Source organism: Molossus molossus, unplaced genomic scaffold (assembly GCF_014108415.1).
Source record: "Molossus molossus isolate mMolMol1 unplaced genomic scaffold, mMolMol1.p scaffold_m16_p_14, whole genome shotgun sequence".
In the NCBI taxonomy this organism is placed as follows: Eukaryota; Metazoa; Chordata; class Mammalia; order Chiroptera; family Molossidae; genus Molossus; species Molossus molossus.
This window is the reverse complement of record NW_023425349.1, coordinates 67,618,090-67,640,187: the sequence shown is the minus strand read 5'-3', so window position 1 is coordinate 67,640,187 and position 22,098 is coordinate 67,618,090. Positions and strand designations below refer to the sequence as shown.

The 22,098-nt window shown below is 39.3% G+C and overlaps 1 protein-coding gene across 2 annotated transcripts in view; it reads left to right on the top strand.

Annotated features, from left to right (window-relative positions):
- BNC2 (basonuclin 2) overlaps positions 1-21,545 on the top strand; it is a 355,086-nt gene extending 333,541 nt beyond the window's left edge. For both annotated transcript variants that reach the window (XM_036261168.1, XM_036261167.1), the window contains 2 exons: positions 2,663-4,632; positions 20,832-21,545. In XM_036261168.1, the coding sequence (XP_036117061.1) occupies positions 2,663-4,632; positions 20,832-21,492 (2,631 nt within the window). In that variant the 3' untranslated portion in view covers positions 21,493-21,545. The remainder of the gene's footprint in view (positions 1-2,662; positions 4,633-20,831) is intronic.
- Positions 21,546-22,098: the final 553 nt, after the last annotated feature.

The window sequence follows — 22,098 nt, the reverse complement described above, 5'->3', positions numbered from 1 at the left end:
GAAATGACATCATGGAATGACAGTCACTGCTCAGTAAACATGGAGTCAGAATTTCTGGGTGAAAGTCCTAGACCCCAAGTTAGCACCTTGGCAGCCTTAACGAGCCGTCTCACCTTTCTTCACCTCTGGTTTCTCATCTGTTAAACATTCCCTGAGATCTGGAAGCCATTAGGAGGTTCAAATGAAATAATCTATACAAAAATCACAATTTAAAATTTCTCTATTCCCAACACCAACATTCTCCCTTGCTTACCCTAGTCGAAAAAAAACACAATATGAGGTAGACCAATTGCTATTAATGATACTTTTTTGGGGGTTAATTCTTACTTAAGGATATTTTCCCATTGACTTTTAGATAGAGTGAAAGGGAGGAAGGGAGCCAAGAGAGATACATTGATTGTTTGTCTCCTGCACAACCCCAACTGGGGCTGGAGATCGAACCTGCAACCCAGGTACGTTCCCTTGACTGGGAATCAAACCCGAGACCCTTCAGTGCACAAGCCAACGCTCTAACCACTGAGAACACCAGCCAGGGCTGAATGATACTTTTTCAACAATGGCTATCACAGGAGTCCAGGATCCTCCAGAGTCACCATGTACCCACAGCATTTATATCGACTGTTCTGAACAAATAGCTACATGAGAGCATTTGATCTGAAGGCTGATTTTTATCTACAGATGAGAGAGGGACATCTGTGTTTGACAATTTATGTGAGAATGGACACCCACGTGGGCACACCCATTCATACACTTTTTATAAAATGATAAATGATAAGGAATAGCACATAATTATCAGAGCTTTATTTTTTTTTTAAGTAATTTAAATAAATGACAAGTCTCTCCTTATAATCAAACTAGTTGTCATGGTTCAGACCATATGATTGTGGTCCAGAGAGAATTTTATATTACAAGACTCATAGAACTGTCTATGAGAGAGACTTTTCCCTCACCAAAGGAGTACAGTTCTTTTTACCCTGCTTCCCCTAATGTAACATCTAACATAAGCAGAGTACAATTGTTGCAACCAAGAAATTAAGATTGATAACATGCTATTAACTAATCTAGAGCCTCTATTCACATTTGCCAGTTTCCCCACTAATGTCCGTTTTGTGGTTGAGGATTTCTAGGATTTCACATTATGTTTATATGTCCTGTTTCCTTAGCTCCCTTTAATTTATACCTCTTCTTTGTCCATTTTATTTTATTTTTTAATCTTTTCTGACTTTACACTTGGAAGAGCACTGGCCGCTATTTTGTAGAATGCTCTTTAATTTTGGTCTGTCTGCTGTTTTCTCATGATTAGATTGAGGTTATAAATTTTTGACAGGAAAACCACCAAAAGAAAGATGTGTCCATCTCAGAGAATATATCAGTAGGTACGTGATCTCCTCCTCACTGGTGGTGTTAGCTTTGATCACTTGGCTAAGGCGGTGTCTGCTAGGTGTCTCCATGATAAACTTAGCATTTTTTTCTTTGCAATTAATAAGAATTTTTTATTGTGTCTTTCTTAAATTGATGGTTACAGTTGGAGTAAGTGTCATTCAGAGAAGGCTGCAAAGAGTCGCATCCTGGTGGAAAGAGGCTGTGCCCTAGAAAATGATGGAGTCATTATTTAAGTGTTTGAATAGATTTCTCTCAACCCATGCTGAAAGGGATTGCCTGACATTACATTGCAGGATTTTTAAGTCCTACCTCCAGGCAAATCTCATAGTTACTAGCAAAAATGAAAGTGCGAAATGCTTTTTAATGTATATTTAACAACACATAGTCTGGTGATTACTGATGTGTATTCTCTGTGGAATCCCTTTGCTATCAGAGGAGGACGTTAAGAGACAACATTTTTACACATTTATTCTATCTAAATCCATCACAGGTTTACTTTTTAAATATCTGTAACTGTCGTTTATAACACGATCATAAAAGTCAAATACTTTAATTCTAACACAAACTTTGAATCACATGATTACAAATCAATTTTCTGGAAAAGTACAATTACTGTTTTTTCTTACTTAACCTTATGAAATTGCCCGCTGTTAAATGACACTGGAATATAGCCATTAAAAAAAGAAAAATATATATGGCTTAGTAATGGGAGTATTGGAGGTAATGTTACTTTATTCATCTTTTTAATTTAGAAATTCACATAATAGCTCCTATTTAAAGGAATTTTCATCATTGAATCCAGTGTCATGTCTGCTTGCATTGAAGAAATAAAATTCACAAAATGTGCTTAATTCCTTCCTATGGTGTCATATTTAATAAGGATTAAGGTACCATTTTTTGCATTTTTCCTGGGTTGCACAGCAAGAGTTCACGTCTTGTACTAATGTATGCTAAATAGTTGCATAGTATATAGACCATTGTTGTTAAAATAGCAGTAGTGAAGGCATTTTAGATCACAGCCCCAGTGGCCTACATTTTGTTTGTTTTGACATTGTTAAACTCAATCTGTTTCTCTAACTGTGACTCTAATTACTACATTTGCATGGCAGAAAAGTTTGCTTGGTGGGTCGACTTTTATTAACAGTGTTTGCATGTTGTTTTCTGCTCTTGCTCTCAGTGTTTCATGAGCAGACAGAGCACCTTCAGTTACATTGAATAATTATCCACAATCAATAAGTTTCTGTGTTTGTCTTTGTTGTTTCTTTGATGTGGCCTCTAGGATGCTGCCGGCAAGGTGCTGGACCGCTGGGCCATCATGTCTCGAGAAGAGGAAATCATCACCCTTCAGCAGTTTCTGCGGTTTGGAGAAACCAAATCCATTGTAGAGCTGATGGCAATTCAGGAGAAAGAAGGTCAAGCCGTGGCTGTACCGTCTTCAAAGACAGACTCAGACATAAGGACTTTCATTGAGAGCAATAATCGCACCAGGAGTCCCAGCCTCCTTGCTCACCTAGAGAACAGCAACCCTTCCAGCATCCATCATTTTGAAAACATCCCCAACAGCCTTGCATTTCTGCTTCCATTCCAGTACATAAACCCAGTCTCAGCCCCACTGCTCGGACTGCCTCCCAACGGGCTACTTCTAGAGCAACCAGGACTGAGGCTGCGGGAGCCGAGCCTTTCAACCCAGAATGAGTACAATGAGAGCAGCGAATCTGAAGTATCTCCCACACCGTATAAGAATGATCAGACTCCTAATAGAAACGCCCTGACCAGCATTACTAATGTGGAGCCTAAAACCGAGCCAGCCTGCGTGTCCCCCATTCAGAATTCTGCCCCGGTCAGTGATCTGACCAAAACTGAACACCCGAAAAGCTCATTTCGGATTCACCGGATGAGAAGGATGGGGTCAGCCTCTAGGAAAGGAAGAGTGTTCTGTAATGCATGTGGGAAGACATTCTATGATAAAGGTACCCTCAAAATTCATTATAATGCTGTTCACCTGAAGATCAAACATCGATGCACCATTGAAGGTTGCAACATGGTCTTTAGCTCCCTCCGAAGCCGAAATCGCCACAGTGCAAACCCTAACCCTCGCCTTCACATGCCTATGCTAAGGAACAACCGAGACAAAGATTTAATTCGGGCCACATCAGGAGCTGCCACCCCCGTCATAGCAAGTACAAAATCAAATCTCACACTCACCAGCCCTGGCCGGCCCCCAATGGGTTTTACCACTCCCCCACTAGACCCTGTCTTACAGAATCCTCTCCCTAGCCAGCTGGTGTTTTCTGGGCTAAAGACTGTCCAACCAGTTCCTCCATTTTATAGAAGTTTACTCACTCCAGGAGAAATGGTGAGTCCTCCCACCTCCCTCCCGACCAGCCCCCTCATTCCCACCAGTGGTACTATAGAGCAGCACCCCGTGCCACCCTCTGAGCCAGCAGCGCCAGTAGTGATGATGGCCACTCATGAGCCCAGTGCCGATTTGGCCCCCAAGAAGAAGCCCAGGAAGTCCAGCATGCCTGTGAAGATCGAGAAGGAAATTATTGATACGGCCGATGAGTTTGACGATGAAGATGATGACCCCAATGACCCCGGAGCTGTGGTCAATGACGTGAGCCATGACAATCATTGCCACTCCCAAGAGGAGATGAGTCCAGGCATGTCTGTGAAGGACTTTTCTAAGCACGGCAGGTCCCGGTGCATTTCAAGGACTGAAATAAGAAGGGCCGACAGCATGACTTCTGAGGACCAAGAACCTGAGCGGGACTATGAGAACGAGTCTGAATCTTCAGAGCCCAAACTAGGTGAGGAATCCATGGAAGGGGATGAGCACATTCACAGTGAAGTGAGCGAAAAAGTCCTGATGAACAGTGAGAGACCTGACGAGAACCACAGTGAGCCCTCTCACCAGGACATCATCAAGGTGAAGGAAGAATTTACAGACCCCACTTACGACATGTTTTACATGAGCCAGTACGGACTATACAATGGTGGGGGAGCCAGCATGGCGGCCCTGCATGAAAGTTTTGCATCCTCTCTGAATTACGGCAGCCCTCAAAAGTTCTCCCCTGAAGGTGACCTGTGTTCTAGCCCAGACCCCAAAATCTGTTATGTGTGCAAGAAGAGTTTCAAAAGCTCCTACAGTGTGAAGCTTCACTACAGGAACGTTCACTTAAAAGAGATGCACGTCTGCACGGTGGCCGGCTGCAATGCTGCCTTCCCCTCTCGCCGAAGCAGAGACAGGTCAGTAAATCTCCATTGGCTGCTCCTGCTGGGGGTGGAGGGTGCCAGTCATGTTGGACTTAACATTAAAAAATCCAACTTAGCTGTTTTGATGCACTGTAAAGATTGTCCACAGTGACCACAAGATAACCAAGCTGCCATGCTCATGAAGGATTGTTGCAGTTGGTGCTTGTTATGATTAAGCATGCAGAATCATATGCCATCTTACCCAGTAATGCACGCCATTTTTCTCTGTGCTCTGTGTATGTGTGTGTGTATGTTTTTCCATGCATCTAGGTGTGTGAACCAGTTAACTATGTACACAGTTCCCTGCTTCCCCATGAATCTTCACTTAGAAGCCGCAGCTTCTGTTATAAATATTTCTGCTTTGCCTTGTGGCTTTTTAATTAAATCAATATATTATCTTCATACACACATATTTATCCAATATAGAAACAGAAATTTACGGATGGAAAGAACCATAGGTCCAGGACATCGAGACAGCCTGCATCTCCGTAGGTATAACCAGAAATGTTATCATTCTTACATGAGTATTTAGTGTGTCCTTGAATTCTTTGAGTCATGAAAATATCAGAAGAAATGGGACCAAAGTAGTTGTTAATATGGGGAAATGGTATGATGGTGTGGGTTTCTTTATTTTAGCTTCACAATGTCTTTGAGCACATCTCCAAAATACATTCTATCATGGGAATCATGCACAGAAGAGGAGGCATGCATGTACTTTTAGGAGCAGTTAGAATATATTATGTCCAGCCTTCAAATGACATCACACCTTAGCTATGTAGCGGCAGCTCTGAAACAGTTGGGCTTAAACAGAAGCAGCTGGTCCTAAACCTACAATGTTCTTTTTCAGTCCTAAAGAAAATGTAATATAAATGGAATGTGTCAAGGTGGTCAGTGGTGGGGTACCACAGTTACCCTGCCCTCAGGGAGATAAGCTTGTGAGCAGACCATTTACATAACACACCAGCCCAATTACAGACACACCAGTTAATTCTTCCTATTATCTTGGATGTGGTTTTTTGGTTTTACATTGTCTTTTAAAAATATTTTTAGAGAAAATCTTATTACATGCTAAAAGTCATTCTATGTAGAAGAAACAAAATTAACTAGGAAGTTTGAAAATAGCCACCACCCAAATTCTGGTGCTTATCAATTAGGTAAGATTCTTTGACAAAGTAACATACAGTGAAAATACCACTGAAAAGTAGTGTGACCTGCTTCTGGAATACTCTGTTTTGTCTTTATATTTAAAAGATTAGTCTTTTTAAAAATAAAGGTTAAAAAACTTTTTTCATTGTGCTGAAGTACAGCTCAAGGGGCCCAATTCATGAAAAGCAAAATTTCTGAGAAAAGTAAGTTACTCACTTTATATAACTCAAAACATGTTTTGAAGAGAAATCTATCTTCTTAAAGATTTCCCCTTCCTAACCCCCCCTTTCCCACTCCCATTTACCTTGTTCTGTAAAAATGGTTCATGATCACAAAGTTCTTTTCAGTTCCGAGTTACCATCAGTACTCCCAGAATATGGCAGATAAGATAGCTATGTACTTGAATAATAAAATACAATACTATACCCAACCTCTTCCTCCCCAAGTTGGTGAGTAATGTTCATTCTTTTAAATTTGAAATAGTGCACTAGTGATAATGAGGTTAATGCATTGGATTTTTTTTTTTTTAAAACAAAAATAAAAGACTCATGAAAATCTGCATAAAATATTTATGGAAATGGAGTGTTTGAAGACAAGCCAAAATTTAAGCTTATTTGCATGAATTCCTATCACAGTTTTAGTTGGTTGGCTGAAAATAGTGTAAGTCATAGCATTGGAATAAAGTGACTCTGGGACCAAATGGCTACAACACCCAAAGCTTAGTGCTTTCCTGTATATCATTGTGTTTTTTATGTCCTAATGCATAAGGAGGTACTGTTGAGATGGTGGTTGGTCTGAGGAAAAAACATTTATTGGTAGGGGAATGTTTCAATCTCCATTTTGGTCTAAGGATTGGGATTTTGGTGAGTAACCAGTCTTATGGGAATTTAGGCCATTGTCTAGAATGACTAGTATATTCTAGGTGGGAAGAATAGTACTGATGTTCTCCCATGTGTTCAGTCATACAGGAGATGGCAAACCTCACTAGACAGGTGATAGGTTTCATTTGCTTAAACTATCCCATCAGACCTAATCTTTCTAATCCTCGATATTGTCACACATGATAGATGAAGAAAATTGGAAAAAATACTGGACAAAGAAAGTTTTTTGATTCTCACTTGAAATTTTGCTTTTCAAGAATACTCAAATATTTGGATCCCTGTTAAAAACTTAAAAACTCTGATGCTTTAACTTTGACATTTTTTTCCTTACGAAGAAAGGTGTTCACCCCTGCCGAGTCTATGACTTGAATTAATATACAATGTACGTGTATTTACCACCAAATAACCAGAACCAGTGATGCCTTTGGGTGCCAGCCTCTGCCTGCATCTCAGCAGACTGAACTCAAACATAATTGTATTCCTGTTTCATTCGGCCTTGTATCATCATTTCATCTACTAATATCAGCCTGTAACGTAATCTCCTTATTCACAAAGCCTCTTGAATCATATCTCTGATCTACCCCCTTATACTTCCCTTCCCTTTCTCTTCACTTTTACTGTGTTAGTCATGAGAACTCTGGGAATTTTGTGTCCCTGCTTTTCCCCCTGCAATGAAGCCAAGACAAGTTTTCTTACTTTTCTTTGAGCCAACAGACCTTCTCAAACAGAAACCATCTTTTGCCTTTAATCCTGCTGTCCTCAGGCTCATTTCTTTCCTCTCCCCAGAGTCTCGATTCATCCATCCTTGACTGCACAATGTCTTCCTTGTGCAAATAAAGCATTAGAGGGGATTTGGACAGGGGGCTGAAGTGTGCAAGGCTACAGGGTTTCCAGGACGCCTGTGATAAAACTGACAGAGTAACCCCTTCCCTTCTGTTGATAAAAGCAGCCTTCTTGTCTTTAGGCCTAGTGCACCATACAGGAGTGGCACACAGGTCTTCTTGGGCTTCTTCCAAGAAGGGTGCACACAAGGGAGTTGTTTTTGTCCCTAGATAGGCATGTTAGTGAGGCGAATATAGAAAGATGTTAAATACTGTGTTCTGGCTTTGGCAGCTAGTTAACAGAGATTTCCAGATCTTTGCTTACGGTCTTTCTAGATTTTATAAGATCAAGTGGAAGGCTTTTTTGATAAGCAAGAATGTTCTTTGTCTAAAGCAAAAAGGGAGAAGACACAGAGTAGGACACGCAAGGCTTGTGACGGCTCCTTCACAGCTGTGAGTGAGTCTGAGTTGAAATTCAAAAGCAAAGAGGACCATTCCACACTAATGACAAAGAGCAAGTCAATAAACACAAAATCTGATTTATTTGGTCAGTAAGTGGCTGTTAGAATAAAGTACATTGTTTTCTGTCTAAAGAATTATGAAGCCCTGGCCAGTTTGGCTCAGCGGTTAGAGCATCAGCCCACAGTCCAGAGAGACCCAGGTTCGGTTCCCGCTACGGGCACGTACCTCGGTTGCAGTTTGTCTCCGGCCCTGGTTAGGTCGTGTGGGTGGCAGCCACTCGATGTGTCCCTTTCACGTTGATGTTTCCCCCCCCCCCCACACACACACACACACACTCTATCTGAACAAATGGAAAAATGTCCTCAGGTGAGGATAAAAAAAAAAATTATGAAGCTATTAGATGATAATATTATTCGGTGTTACTCCTGGAAGTCTCTAAACACCCTTCCTTTCTTCTTGTTTATGCCTTGTTTTTCTGCTAGTGTTCTGTCAGGCAACAGGAGTTTGGTCCTCCATTTCGAAGTATTTACACATGAAATACTCCCTGAGAAGAAGTAATTATAGCTAACTGGCTTAGAACCTACAGTCTTCATAAAGGAAATTTATTAGAAGACATTGTCATAAAATTAACTGGGCCTAGTTTGCTTTTGGTCGTATTCTCATCCTTGGTCTTGAATTTTGATCCCCAGAAGGGCTGAGTGGCCATGGATCACCTTTATTTAAGGGAAGCCCATTTATAAATTGCATTTGGTTTTTATTCCAAAAGTAAATAAATAAATAAATGCCTTCTATCCTCTTAATCCCTAAAATTCTTTATTATTTGCTAATATGTTAAAAACCTACTTACATCTGCTTTAGTGATTGGCAGTTTTAAAGTTCCCTCAAGCCCTGGCTGGTTTGGCTCAGCAGTTAGAGTGTTGGCCCGTGGACCAGAGAGATCCAAGTTTGGTTCTCACTAAGGGGGTGTGCCGCAGTTGCACTTTGTCCCCAGCCCCAGGGTGTCCTGTGGGTGGCAACCAGTCGATGTGTCTCTCTCACGTCAGTGTTTCTCTCTTTTTCATCCTCCCTCTCTCCCTCCGCTTTATCTGAAGATAAATGTTAAATGTTAAAAAAACAAAATGTCCTTGGGTGAGGATAGTAATTAAATAAATAAATAAAGTAAGTTCCCTCAACTGAAACAAAGGTTGTTTTTGTTTTTGTTTTTTTCAATTTTTCAATCCTCACCTGAGGATATTTTTCCATTTATCTTCAGACTGGGGCGGGGCGGGGGGGAGGGGCAGACATACATCAATGTGAGAGAGACACATCCATTGGTTGCCTCCTGCCTGACCCAGACCAGGGCCAGGGACCGAACCACAATGGAGGTACAGGCCCTTGGCCGGAATCGAACCCATGACTCTTTGGTCCGCAAGCCAACCAATCCTCTAACCGCTGAACCTAACTGGCCAGGGCTGAAATGAAGTCTTTCTATACAGAAGCTAGGTAATCTGCATAGAAAGAAGTATGTGTGTCTCTGTTTTTCATCTTCACATGACTTTTACTTTACCATCTTTGTTCCTCTCGTCCTCTGAGAATGGTGGCCACTAATTGCCAAAGTTTGTCTTAAATTTTATCAGAAAGGTAAGTGCATGTTTGAGCTTCAAGGTATAGGAAAGGTGATCCAGCTCCATGAATAGATTTAAAAACAAAATAATATTTGCTTTGGGTAATTTATAAATAAACATGAGACAGCCATTGGTACTGAGTGTGAACCTTCTCTTTGACTGCTAGTTAAATCCGTCCAGGTTTAAACATGTAAACTTCTTGATTTCTGTGGAGTAAGACATCTGTATTTGGTTTATTAAAACCTGCTGATGTCTCCAGAACTAAATTTGTTCGTATATAGGCCTCTGGGTAGCTGTAGCTAAAAAGCAGAGACATATAGTTTCTGCTTGTCTGATTACCTGACTTCCAGGCCGATACAGGTGTACGGGAATAAATTAACATGAGCTACCTCTGATGAGCCACTGCATACATTAACAACAGAGGTGAAGGTGCAAAAACATGCTACCTGCCTCCTGTTGTCACCTTCTCAGCAGCAACATCCATTTTTTTCCATCATTCTGTATGTTTGGAAACTTATAGAGAACTTTTCTAAGTAGAGATTTTCAGTAAATACACATGATTTCACTCTGCAATACCTTCAAGAAATGAGCCACTTAGCACAAATTCAAGATAACTATTAGTCTGTTTGCCCTAATATAATTAGTTGTCAAATGTACAGTATGTTAATCCTCTCCAAGAACAAGAATAGAACATTTTAAGGTATCAGCCATTTATTTCATTTCCTATATATTTACCAATCAAGCTGCAACTTTCCTTTTCCACAATTCTTTTAGGAAGTGACGTTGTGCAGTTCCTCTGACTTCTAAATATTAAGGAAGAGATTGTTTTTCCATGTTACTCTATGTGGTTTCACAGTAGAGCCAACAGATCAATAGGTATTTTGTACTTATTTCCATTACTTTCCATCAAAGGCAAACAAACAAAATAAATCCCCCTTCTGAGTAATTGCTAGTTGTGCCCTCCTCAAGTGAAACTTTGGTGGTAAGATAAACTTCTGTGTCATTCCTGTCTCGGGGGTTCTTTTTATATACTGGGAGAAGAGCAATGAGCAAAACAGGCTCCTGGTATCATGGGGAGAGACTCTGTCAAGCCTAAAGTGAGCCTCCTATCTTCCTAATGACCTCCTGCTGGCCCAGCTGGATGTAACACAAGCTCATTTAAGCCTCTGCTGACCTTTCACTCCTCCACTCCAAGAACTATACAGAGTCACTTCCACCACATTGCCTACCAAACAGACAACAAAGCTTCATGGCAGGCAGATGACTTCCTTTTCATGACACACAGAGATTTTTACAAATTTCTATGAATGGGAGTCACATTAAATCTCTTGTGGCTGCATAACTTCCATCGCACAAGCATCATGCTTCTGTATGCTCCCGTTCTTACCTTCCCTGGAAAGGAACAGCTACTGTTCTCACCAGCATTATCTTGAAAATTCAGGCAAAATACAATCAGAGCAGAATGCACAAACTAAATGCACAGGCGGTGTTTTTCATAAGGACACAGCTTTGAAAGGGTCGTCTTCTGATTTCTGCCTCTCTCGGGTCCACCGCCATCTTTCTGATCCTCTGGAGTCTAGAGGATAGACTTTATCGATGGGAATCTTTCTCATAATTATTCATTTGAGATATTCATTTTTATAGATAATCTTTTATTTAAAAAATATATAGGCCATCTCCCACCAGGAAACAGGCTGTAAGACTGCACACACATGTTCACATTCACGTGTATCAAACCTGGCAAGACTGGTTCTTCTGTGGGTGAGAGGCTCCTGCCAGCTCTCTCTTGCTGTACGTGATCATCTGTTGTGCTAAGAAGAAGGGAGACTTACTCTTCTCTGTTGAAATTTCATAGTGAAGGTTAGGCGATAGCATTTTTCCTTTCTTTTTAAAACATCCTTCTCAGAAATAATGTAATGTTTTTGCTGTAAGACTCCCACAAGCTTCAGCTAAATGAATGTGGCAGAATATGAAAGGAGTTTACACTTGCCAAAAAATTACAATGTCATAAAAAAGGGATTTAGTAACTTTGATTCTTGAGTGATAAGATATACGTGTAAGTGTGCACGTGTGTATGTGAGAGAAGCAGGCTGAGGAAAGAAAGAAAGAATACTTTGTAGGAAAGGACAATTTTTCTTCAGTTATTTAACGTAAAACTACACTTTTAAAAAATACCTAGATTTTATGTCCTAATGCAAGCTGCTTGAATTAAAACAGGAGTTGTAAATTCCTGGTAAAAAGCTGTTATGCCTGAAGTGTTAGTGATCGTAACTCTAGTACTTTATGGAGTTTATTACTTCTTTTATTAACTAGGAGGAAAAATGTTACCCACTTCTAGTTTAATTCTTTTTCTTGCTTGCTCTAATTATTTTGACTTTACCTTAGGAAAAAAAATAGCCAAGAGTTGCTAACTGAACATATGTAAGTGATGCCTCAATTTTTCTGTTGCATATATCAAATCTGAATTATTACCAGCTTTTCAAAAATCATGCTAACGTTCTACTCTAAATACATCCACATAAGGTATGTGTGTTTATACATAAACACCCTCATAAATAAGGCTGTCAAAAGACAAATCATCCTTAATTGCCAAAATAGACATTTTTATCTTGGAAGGTAATGTATGAAGTTATGTTATCACATTGATGGGAAAGAACAAGATTTTGTAAGTGAAAGAAGACAGATTTGGCCAATGCGAACAACAGGCGTTGAGAAGGAGGCCTCTCCGGTCTGATGGCCAGCTGAGGGAGCTGCTTGAACTCCGTGTCCTTCTTAGCCTGCTCTGTCACCGCGGGGGCACTGGTGGGTCAGTCCGCTCACTAGTAATTGTGTTTTACAGACTTCTAAAGCAATTGGCTCAGTCAGTCCCAATTCAATAAAAGTGGAGAGCAAGAGAGAGAGCACTTTTGTTCTATTTTTTACTTGAAATTATTTCATTCAGCAGTCTGTCTTTTTTATTACCAGGACTTGACATTAGCACTCCGAGCTATATTAGCATCCATTTCAGCAGTTCAGTAATGGTATTAAAAAAACACTTAACTTCAACGGTGAATGGTTGTATGACAGTACCATAAAAAATCCACATTAAAAAAAAAACTCATGTATTTGTCCCAGCAAATTATTTTTTCACTTGTTTAACCACTGCAAAACTCTGTTCTCATGATGGGCATTCACGAGGACCTTCTTGTTCTCAGAAGCCGCCAGTGGCGGTGCTCTGTAGATCAGAGAATTGGGGAAAGAGGAAAGGGAACTCCAGTGGGAAGAGGGGAGGTAAAGATGCTGTTTACCCTGTAGTTAGATTACCTTCCATTCATCAGCAGAGATAGAATTGGCAACCTCAGAGCACCCAAGGTGAAATTCTTGGATCCTCATGCATGCCTGGGATTTGATTTTGAACCCAACCCTCTCCAAACTTGGGAGCAAAGCCTAACTACCTTGGCACTGCAGTGAGCTCATAAATGACTACATTAGGTTCTAAATTTTGATTAAACATTCAGTAATTAATCAATGGTAGACACGAAGCAGTTGGCAAGGTCCAGAGCTGCAAAATGTTTAAGACATAAAACATTACGAAGTAATTAGAATATGCTCCTTCAAGAGAAGGATTGCCTTCAATAAAGAGGTAAATGATAGCATCCTGTTTATTGTGTAGGCAGCCAGAGCAATATGATAAACTGCTGGAGATACACATATCAGTAATCATCCGCATTATTAGTGCCATTAATCATAATTCCAAAAATATGACAGCAGCAGCCAACTTTTTGACCAATTTTGCTTCTGCCTGTTGGCCATTATGACTTAGCTAATAGACTGCTGAGCTCCTGTGCGTGGCAGCTTGCATTGAGAACGGAAGGTTAATTATATTTGAGCTGCTGATTTCTTCTCTCCTTGGAAAAGGCTTAGCACTTTGACAATCCCCGGAGCTCGCTGTTGTTAAACCAGTAAAAGTACTTTATTGAAATTTTCTTTGTTGGTCAGGAGCGAGAAGATGTTTCCAATGAGATAGAAGCACTAGGCTGGGATAGCCACTAATGTTTCATACTCCAAAGTGATCTTTGGGCAGCAAGATGAGCTCAGGGGTTTCTTTAGATCACTTTGTGTTCTCATTTCTCTTCTGCAGACAGGTGAACATTTCAGCACTACTTAGTGATGCACCAGGAAATCCCACAAGATTAGCAGTAGTCTCAATGTATACATTGGACTAAGAAGTTGTGGGGAGTGGTTAAGAATATTGGTAGAAATAAGCAACTCTTTCATACAAAAATCAACAGAATGTTTCTGAAAATCAAAGTAGTTAGTAGCATAGGGGCATTGCTGGTTGGTTAACAAATTTTCATGTTTCACTGGCAATTTTAACATCATTTGACCAAAGACATATATCAGATTTCGTACATTTTTTTGTTCATGTACCTTAAGTAGTTTCATTCTCAACATAGAATTAATTCTATATAAGACCATAGCTAAATAATAATATCTACAAAATTCTCTCCTCTCTCTTGGGGAACTCATGCATCCCTAATGTTATATTTTTAAAAGATCATAATTTAAACTTTTTAATGATATAAAACATTTTGAATATTTTTAGCAAGTATTCCTTTTGAAAAAGAGCTCAGAAAAAAATGGATGTTCCATGTTGTACACATTAGAAAAGAAAGCTTAGTTTTAAAATGTAAGAAAAATCTGAAAATCAAGAGAAAAAAATGCATTCCTATTATTTGGGGGATATGTCTTCTAAACTATATAAGTCAGACTATAAATCCAGGGATGGAAGACTTGAGAGTTAGTTCATCCAGGGTAAATATAAAATTCAAAAATTTTGCCTCTGATTTACTTAAATCCTTAAAAGACACCAGCGTTATTGGCTTTGCTTTTTCTTACCAATGATAGTGGTAAACTGAGCACCATATGAACTGCCTGAATGAGAAAATTTCCAAATGTTGTGAAAACAAACCCTATTCACAGTGTAACACTCAGTGTCTCATTACAGTGCAACAAGTACCTATCACATAATCAGCACCCTTGAGAAACCTTGATGTGTCAGATACAACTCAAAATAAAATAGTTAGGGAACAGGGCCATTGGATATTAATACTACCCTTAACCTGAGCATCCAGCATACATACTTTCCTTCTACCAATACATTTTCCCAAATGCCATCGTAACATCAACATTTTTAATGTATTCCACAGCAATGACAAATTGTTTTCTGACTGTAGCGCCAGATTTAGTATGCAAAAGACATGTTTGCCTCTGCCAACAAACCAGTAATTCTCACTAACATCTTCAGAGTTACAACATTTATAAAGTTGCAAAGTGGAGTAAACAAACCATCTGTTTGGCTTTTTCATGTGTGTCATGCTTTCTTATTAGCATATTACGATTCATTTAGTAAAGAAATTTGGTGATTTCATTCATGTCAAAGTTAAGTTGGAAGCTTGAAGATGGTTAACATTCCTGGGACAGGCACATTAATACATTGCTTCCTCGGCAGTTAAATGGCTTCTCAGGAGAATCGCCCCTTGTTGACAAGATGAGACTGTCAATTTTGTTTGCCTGCCACATTAGGGGCCGTAAGGGGATGGCAGGTCTGAGAGAGGGGAGTCATGTAGGCAGCATAATTCACTGCGAATTGAGAAAAGAAGTCTAATTCTGATAAATGGTCGACCCCAATACATCCTACCTGTTATTACAACAGACACGCCATATCTGTGCAGTAAATTAGCTAAGCCCCTAAAGAGTTTGGTGGGAGCTTATCTTCAAGTGAATAATTTGAATGTAGTGGGAACTGTCTGCGTGACCAGTATGGATGATTTGTTTTATATTAAAAGGGATTGAAGTGACTGAATTTCATACTTTTAATTTGCAAGAATTTGCTTAGCTTTTATATCTTGCATTTAATATGTACTTCTTTACTTTTTGAAAAAAAAATTTAATGTAGTTCACTGGAATTTTACATTGAATTTTTTCCTGAGCTAGGAATGGTTTTCCAATCTTCTGGAGAAAAATTTTAAATAACAGCCAATAGAACAATTACTAGTTTTTGCAGAAATGCATACTATCAAAGTGTCATTTAATTCATAGGAGTGTAAGCACCCTGCCATTAACAAATGGTAATATAAAAATTTTGAGCAGTTAAAGACAGCAGATAGTGTCATAGCAAGCCAGATAAGAGAATTAAGTGGGACCGAGATATCAATATTTCTTCTGTCAATTTGGATAGCAGATTTCCATTTCTGTTCAGCAGTATTGTTTACTTAGTATCCCACGATGCACTCAAACCTGGCATCTAGATTTTCCCAGAGTGGATATGTATTTATCTCTGTCCCCATATCCATATACATGTATACACACACACACACACAAACTATGTATATGTATATAATATGTATACATATATATGTATATATACATGGTATCTATTATGTAAATATCACTGATACAATTTGAGGTGTGTGTGTGTGTTGAGTGGCAGAGATGAGCAAGAAAATAAAGGCAAAACTAATCCAAAATGAACCCTTAATTCACATTGTTATTGGAGCTATTGTAGTTAATTATCAAGTATTTTGTTGCAATTTACTAAGTTTAGAATGACTCAAAATAGTACAAATTAAGTTAGATGTTGGGCTTCTCATGGAACCTATAGCTTGATTCACTACTCAGTTTTCATTGTCACATTCTGTTTTTTTCATTTGGGCATGGGACTTCTTATAAAAGAAGAAAAGTTCCTTTCCTGTATCACAAAGCTAAAATCTCAAAACACATTTTTTTAAATGTTTTTAATTCTAATTTTCATTGGTTAAGCATTGCATTAAGTCAAACTGGACATTTGGAAAAGGAGATAGGAGAAAAGAAAAGCCAGAGACAGGACTTACTTTCTCTGAAGGGCACTTGCATTTACTTGACTGTGTTTGATGAATATGGTGTCTTCTGTGGTTGCTTGATAAAGTTTTCTTTCTTTTTTTAGCTGATACATAATTAATGCAAGTTTTCATTAAAGAAACAGAAAAAGACTGCTAGTCTTCATTAGTTCAGTTAGAGTACTTCCACTTAGCATTTCAAAAAATAAGTTTGGTGTTATGACCTCTCCTATATAATGTAGACCTTACTGCTTTTTGCTTTTAGCTTTTAAGGGCGATCTTAGTCTTCAAGAAGCTTTTGGTAAACTCATAGTATGGAAGGAGTAGGAAAGAGTGCAGACGGTCTGAGGAAATGTAATTCTAGGCATAGCCCAAAGTATGGGACTGTTTCATACTCTAATTATATTATAGCAGTTCCTTGCATCACACTGGGTTATTAATAGGGTCAGAATTACCCTCTGTATTTGCTTAAATATTCTTCTGTTACATGCTTCCAATCTTGGGATCATTGTTTTCTACAGTGCATTTTTGGAAAAGCTCCTTAAGACTCATGCATAATATTGATTGAAAGCAAATGAATATAGTTTTAAGTATCTTCCATGCGCAAAGCATTCTGCTTTACTGCAAGAGACTGGAGGTTGAATCAGATTTAGTTTGTGTTATTCTTGAAAAGTGACCATCTTGGGGCTAAATTTTGGACTACTACTAATGCCAGATCCTTACCCTCTCTACTTAGGGACTCATCTCTCTAGACCAGTCATTATTTTTTTCTTTGAGAGGAATTTGTGTCTGCATATCCTATTGCCTAATCAAAGCAAGTAGAAACAGCTTTTGTATACTGTTTATGTTCTTGTAAAACATAAGTTCTAATACAATCTGGATTTCTGTTAGTGATTATTTTTCCTTCTTTTCTGGAGATAAATATTCAAAACACAGCCTATTTTCTAGAAAACCCGTCTCTTCTTCTGGAGAACTCAAAATTGGTTCCTTCATGGCTCCTTCCCCTTACTACATACAGCTCCATACTGCTTACTCCACCAGGGGGTTCTCCTGTGTCCAACGCTCTGTGGTCTTCCTCCCGTTTTAGGATCTTCTCTGTATAATTGGTAGTCAGTAGGCCTGAGTTCTTTCTGTGTCTCTTGCCTCTTCCCTTTCTGTTCACCTCTTCACTTTTCTGATCTAAATAAACTTGTAAATTGCTGTTAACCCTTGGTCATTGTATCTCTTCATGAGGACAGCATTTTATGACAGTTAATGGTTTGGATTGACTGATTCCAGAGTCTGATGAGAGGTCTTTGTGACAATCAAGTGTCGCCTTTTGTCCACTCTGTGGAGGCTGAGCCAGCCTCTTGCGGACAGGATCAGTACTCTGAGGAATTTAATCTTTCTCCTTTCTTTCATTCTCTTGCTTTTCTTCTTACTACCCCAGTGATGCTGTGCGAGTTTGTTAGAAAATCTCCAAAGCTCACTGTCATGAGTGTAAACCAGCAGGCTTTCCACAACTTATCCCTCCTGTCCGCATTCCAAGTGTTTTGCATACAGTATTTAGGAGGATTATTAAACAAAAATGAAATAGATTAAGAAATGAACATAAAAGAATCAATTCTCTTGAACTGTGGTTGCATAATGGAAATCGACTACCATGAATGAACCCATGTACTGAAGTTATGAACAGCAGAGCTAATGCACTGCCATGAGTTCATCTTTATTATTGCATTACACCTGAATCAATTGATAAAGTAGCTTTTTTTTTTTAAGCGAAGGATGGCACTTAATTGAATAAAAGTCAATGTAATTATATTAGCAGAGGCCAACAGTACTGCTGACAGCGGAAAAGGGACACTGTTGAACAGAGTGCCAGAGCTGGTCTACACATTTCTGCACATCGTTTGGTTGACAGATATTGAGGGCTGGTACATCATCTAATTAGATTACAGATTTCTATTGCTGTAAGTGAGAAATGAAGAGAAACATCTCTTCCTGGGAACATATCAGTGGAGATGTGTAATTTCACAAGTCATTTTAGGAAAGATGTGTCCATCTGTGATCAGTGTGTCCTTTTGTCAATGTTAATTTATTCTTCCTATTCAACGTGTCTTTATGTGACTGCTGTATCCTCAGCCATGAATCTAGGAAGTGGTAACTGCAGATGTGTGAGAAGCAACACAGAGTTCTAGATTATAGTCGACCGTGAAATATGTGTGCTTGTGAAATTAAGAAAGCGGGGAGGGTGTTCAAAGTAATAAACGGGTAGGATTTCGAGAGCTGCTTATGGCTCTCAGATTGTTTCATCAGCAGAGTAATAGTACATAGTGTAACTCTGTTTCCACATTCTTGTATAACTCTGGTGGTGTCATACCCAGATGTCGCAGTAGGCATTTCCTGCACTCTGCTTAGCAACTTGCACTTGGAGTTATCTGCCATCTGACACCAAGAAAATGGGGAGACTGTGTCAGAGCAGGGACCGTGGGGACAACTTCTGTTTATCACTCACATATCTGCACACTGCATGGATCTGTGTAGAACTCATTTATGGATGATGCTGATGCTGTGAATTTGTTTTGTCTTAATTTGATTTATGATTTTTGGATTATGCAGCTGATCTGAAAATCATCAAGACAGCATATGAGATGATCGCTTATGACAGAAAATGATTTTGTGATCAGACTATTTTAAATCCCTATATGATTGTTAAAGTTTTTTTTAAAAAACCAGATGTCTAGAATGTGAATTTGTTTTCTCTCTCTCTCTCTCTCTTTCTCTCTCTTTTTCTCTCTCTGTCTCTCATTCTTGCTTTCTTTTGTGATCGATTTAGCAAAAGATTAGAAAGCTGATCTTATTATCACAAGGTAAGCTCAGCCTTCCTAAGTGTAGTGTGGAGAGGGCTGTGCCCCTCTTCCCCTTAAAACCCGGAGTGCTATATATATTGTCTTGTGTGGAAGGTGCAGAAGTCCTTCTCACCTTTCTTGTCTCTGAGGCACATACCTCTCAACCACCTCTAAAAAATATTAGCCACATTTGTCACCAAACGGTGTGACTCATTTGGGGCTTCCATACTTTTTATTTATAATCAGGAGGTCTGTTGAACTTTATACGGACTATATTAGGTCATTTCTATTATCACAATTCTCCAACATGTAGAGCTTCTGCCATTATTGAGAAGCTTTTATGTACCTGTAATTTGTGCACTGGTTTATTTTTTGGAAGGGTAGCCTTCAGTTTAGGTACTTGTCAAACATATGAGCCTTTGCAGGTGGAGAGAGGTATATGCCCAAGGGGACTTTAACAATAAATGGGGGATGTAAATACAAAGGCAATGTTTTCAGATAGATAACAACATATCAGGCCTTATAAATCATGCCATCCCTATGGATGCTCTGGGACAAATCCTGTCTTTTTTTACACAAGCAAAGCACTCAGTGAGTGGAGTAAAAGTTTTGCTTGTCTAAGAAGTACGGATTCCAGTTGTTACAACAGAGACTGTATGTTATTATTGTGCTTGGTTTGTTTTTGTTTTTTGGTTTTTTTTTTAGTATTTATTTTGGGTATTTTTTTTTTCTTTTTGTCCCTTTGGGTTTTCTATTGTTTAATGTGATTTTTTTAAAGGGTGGGTGGGTTTTATTTTTAAAAACACTATCTGTTTTTCAACTTTTGTTTTAAAGAATTAAATTTTAAAAGTTGAACTGCTTAATGCAAACTTTTCAACTCTGCACTGTAGCAACTTCTAAAAATAAATGTTTTACTATTAGATTCAGCTGAAATCCCAAATCATTCTGGGAAGAGGGATTTATGTTAAAGAGTCTATAATCCTATTTCAAATTGCTAATCTATTAAGCTAAATTTTTTCCTACCTAAAACTTGAAGTGTAGGAACACGAGGGGCAAGATTTCATTATTTTTTTAAGTTAAACCTAAATTACCTAGACCATTTAGTATTTTCTTAAATGGATCCTTTTTATACCTCTAAATAAATAGTTTGCTGTAGAAAAAAAGGTTTGTTCTGTCTTTAGGTAAATTCAAATTATTCAGTTTAAACAAGCATAAAGTTCCCATTCTTTTATCGTGCTTAAGTTACGTTCTAAAACCTCTGCTATGAGATTGTAGCTGTTGCTGCTACCTAGTAAAGCTAACAGAACAATCATTGAGCTGAGGGTGCATGGGTTCGCCTTCATCCTACCATTGAAGAGTTTTACTCTCATAAAATTATGTTAATGAAAAGCTCCCCTTATTGCACTTCCCACCACCACTTATTCCCAAATCCTGAGGATGTAGGGAAATGTTTGCTTTTATAATGGTGTAATTAGCAATGAATGTGCTTATTTGATGCCTAGTGAAAGCCGAATCAATTTTAAAATGCCCTCCTTTTTCTCACCCCTTCCCACCCCCGCACACCTCCCCGCCCCCTTCCCTCTTGTTTTCCTAGACACAGTGCCAACATAAATCTGCATCGTAAACTGTTGACCAAAGAACTCGATGACATGGGCCTGGACTCATCGCAGCCCTCCCTTAGCAAGGACCTCCGGGATGAATTTTTGATGAAGATCTATGGAGCCCAGCACCCCATGGGCCTCGACGTCAGGGAAGACGCCTCCTCCCCCGCAGGGACTGAAGACTCGCACCTGAACGGGTATGGAAGAGGCATGGCGGAGGACTACATGGTCCTTGACTTGAGCACCACCTCCAGCCTCCAGTCCAGCAGCAGCATCCACTCCTCCCGGGAATCCGACGCAGGCAGTGATGAGGGGATTCTTCTCGACGACATTGATGGGGCGAGTGACAGTGGGGAGTCGGCACACAAGGCCGAGGCCCCTGCCCTCCCTGGGAGCCTCGGGGCTGAAGTTTCGGGATCTCTGATGTTCAACAGCTTGTCCGGGAGCAATGGTGGGATTATGTGCAACATTTGCCACAAAATGTACAGCAACAAGGGGACCCTGAGAGTGCACTACAAAACTGTGCATTTGCGAGAAATGCACAAGTGCAAAGTCCCCGGTTGCAATATGATGTTTTCCTCTGTGCGAAGCCGAAATCGGCACAGTCAGAACCCTAATCTCCACAAAAACATTCCCTTCACTTCAGTAGATTAGTCTCAGAACGGACACTACAAATGCCAGCTCTCACCAGATGGCCTACATATTTGAACTGCCATAGTCAGTGTGTGCTTGTGTACTTGGGTGTGTGTGTGTGTGCACATGTGTGCCTCTGCATCTACACACACACACATACACATATTTTCTTTAGATATAAAAAGATAAACACTAAGTGCTTTTGAAATTTTGTTTTCCTTTATAGTTTTGGAAAAGGGGTGGGACCTTTCATTTGGGGGTGAAAACTAAGTACCCTTTAAAGACACGTACACACACACATAAAGCGTGCAAGTAGCCCAAATTTTGACAGAATAATAATTCTGGGTCCTCTCCGAAGAGACAGTTTGTTGTACCCATGACTGTTGCCTGCAAAAAATAATAATAATAAATGGGAGGGGAAAAAAAAGAAAAAAGAAACAAAAAAGGAACTTCTTAATAGTTGTCTTTTGTGAACTTTAAGGTTTTGAGAGAATCTTCAACTACAGCATGGCAGATTCACCTGTAAATATTTAGCCTTGAGAGGCCGATGATGTAAAACAATTGTATTGATGTTGTTTAACTCTTTTGTTTAATTTTTACAGTTACATCAGCTGTTAGATATGCAGG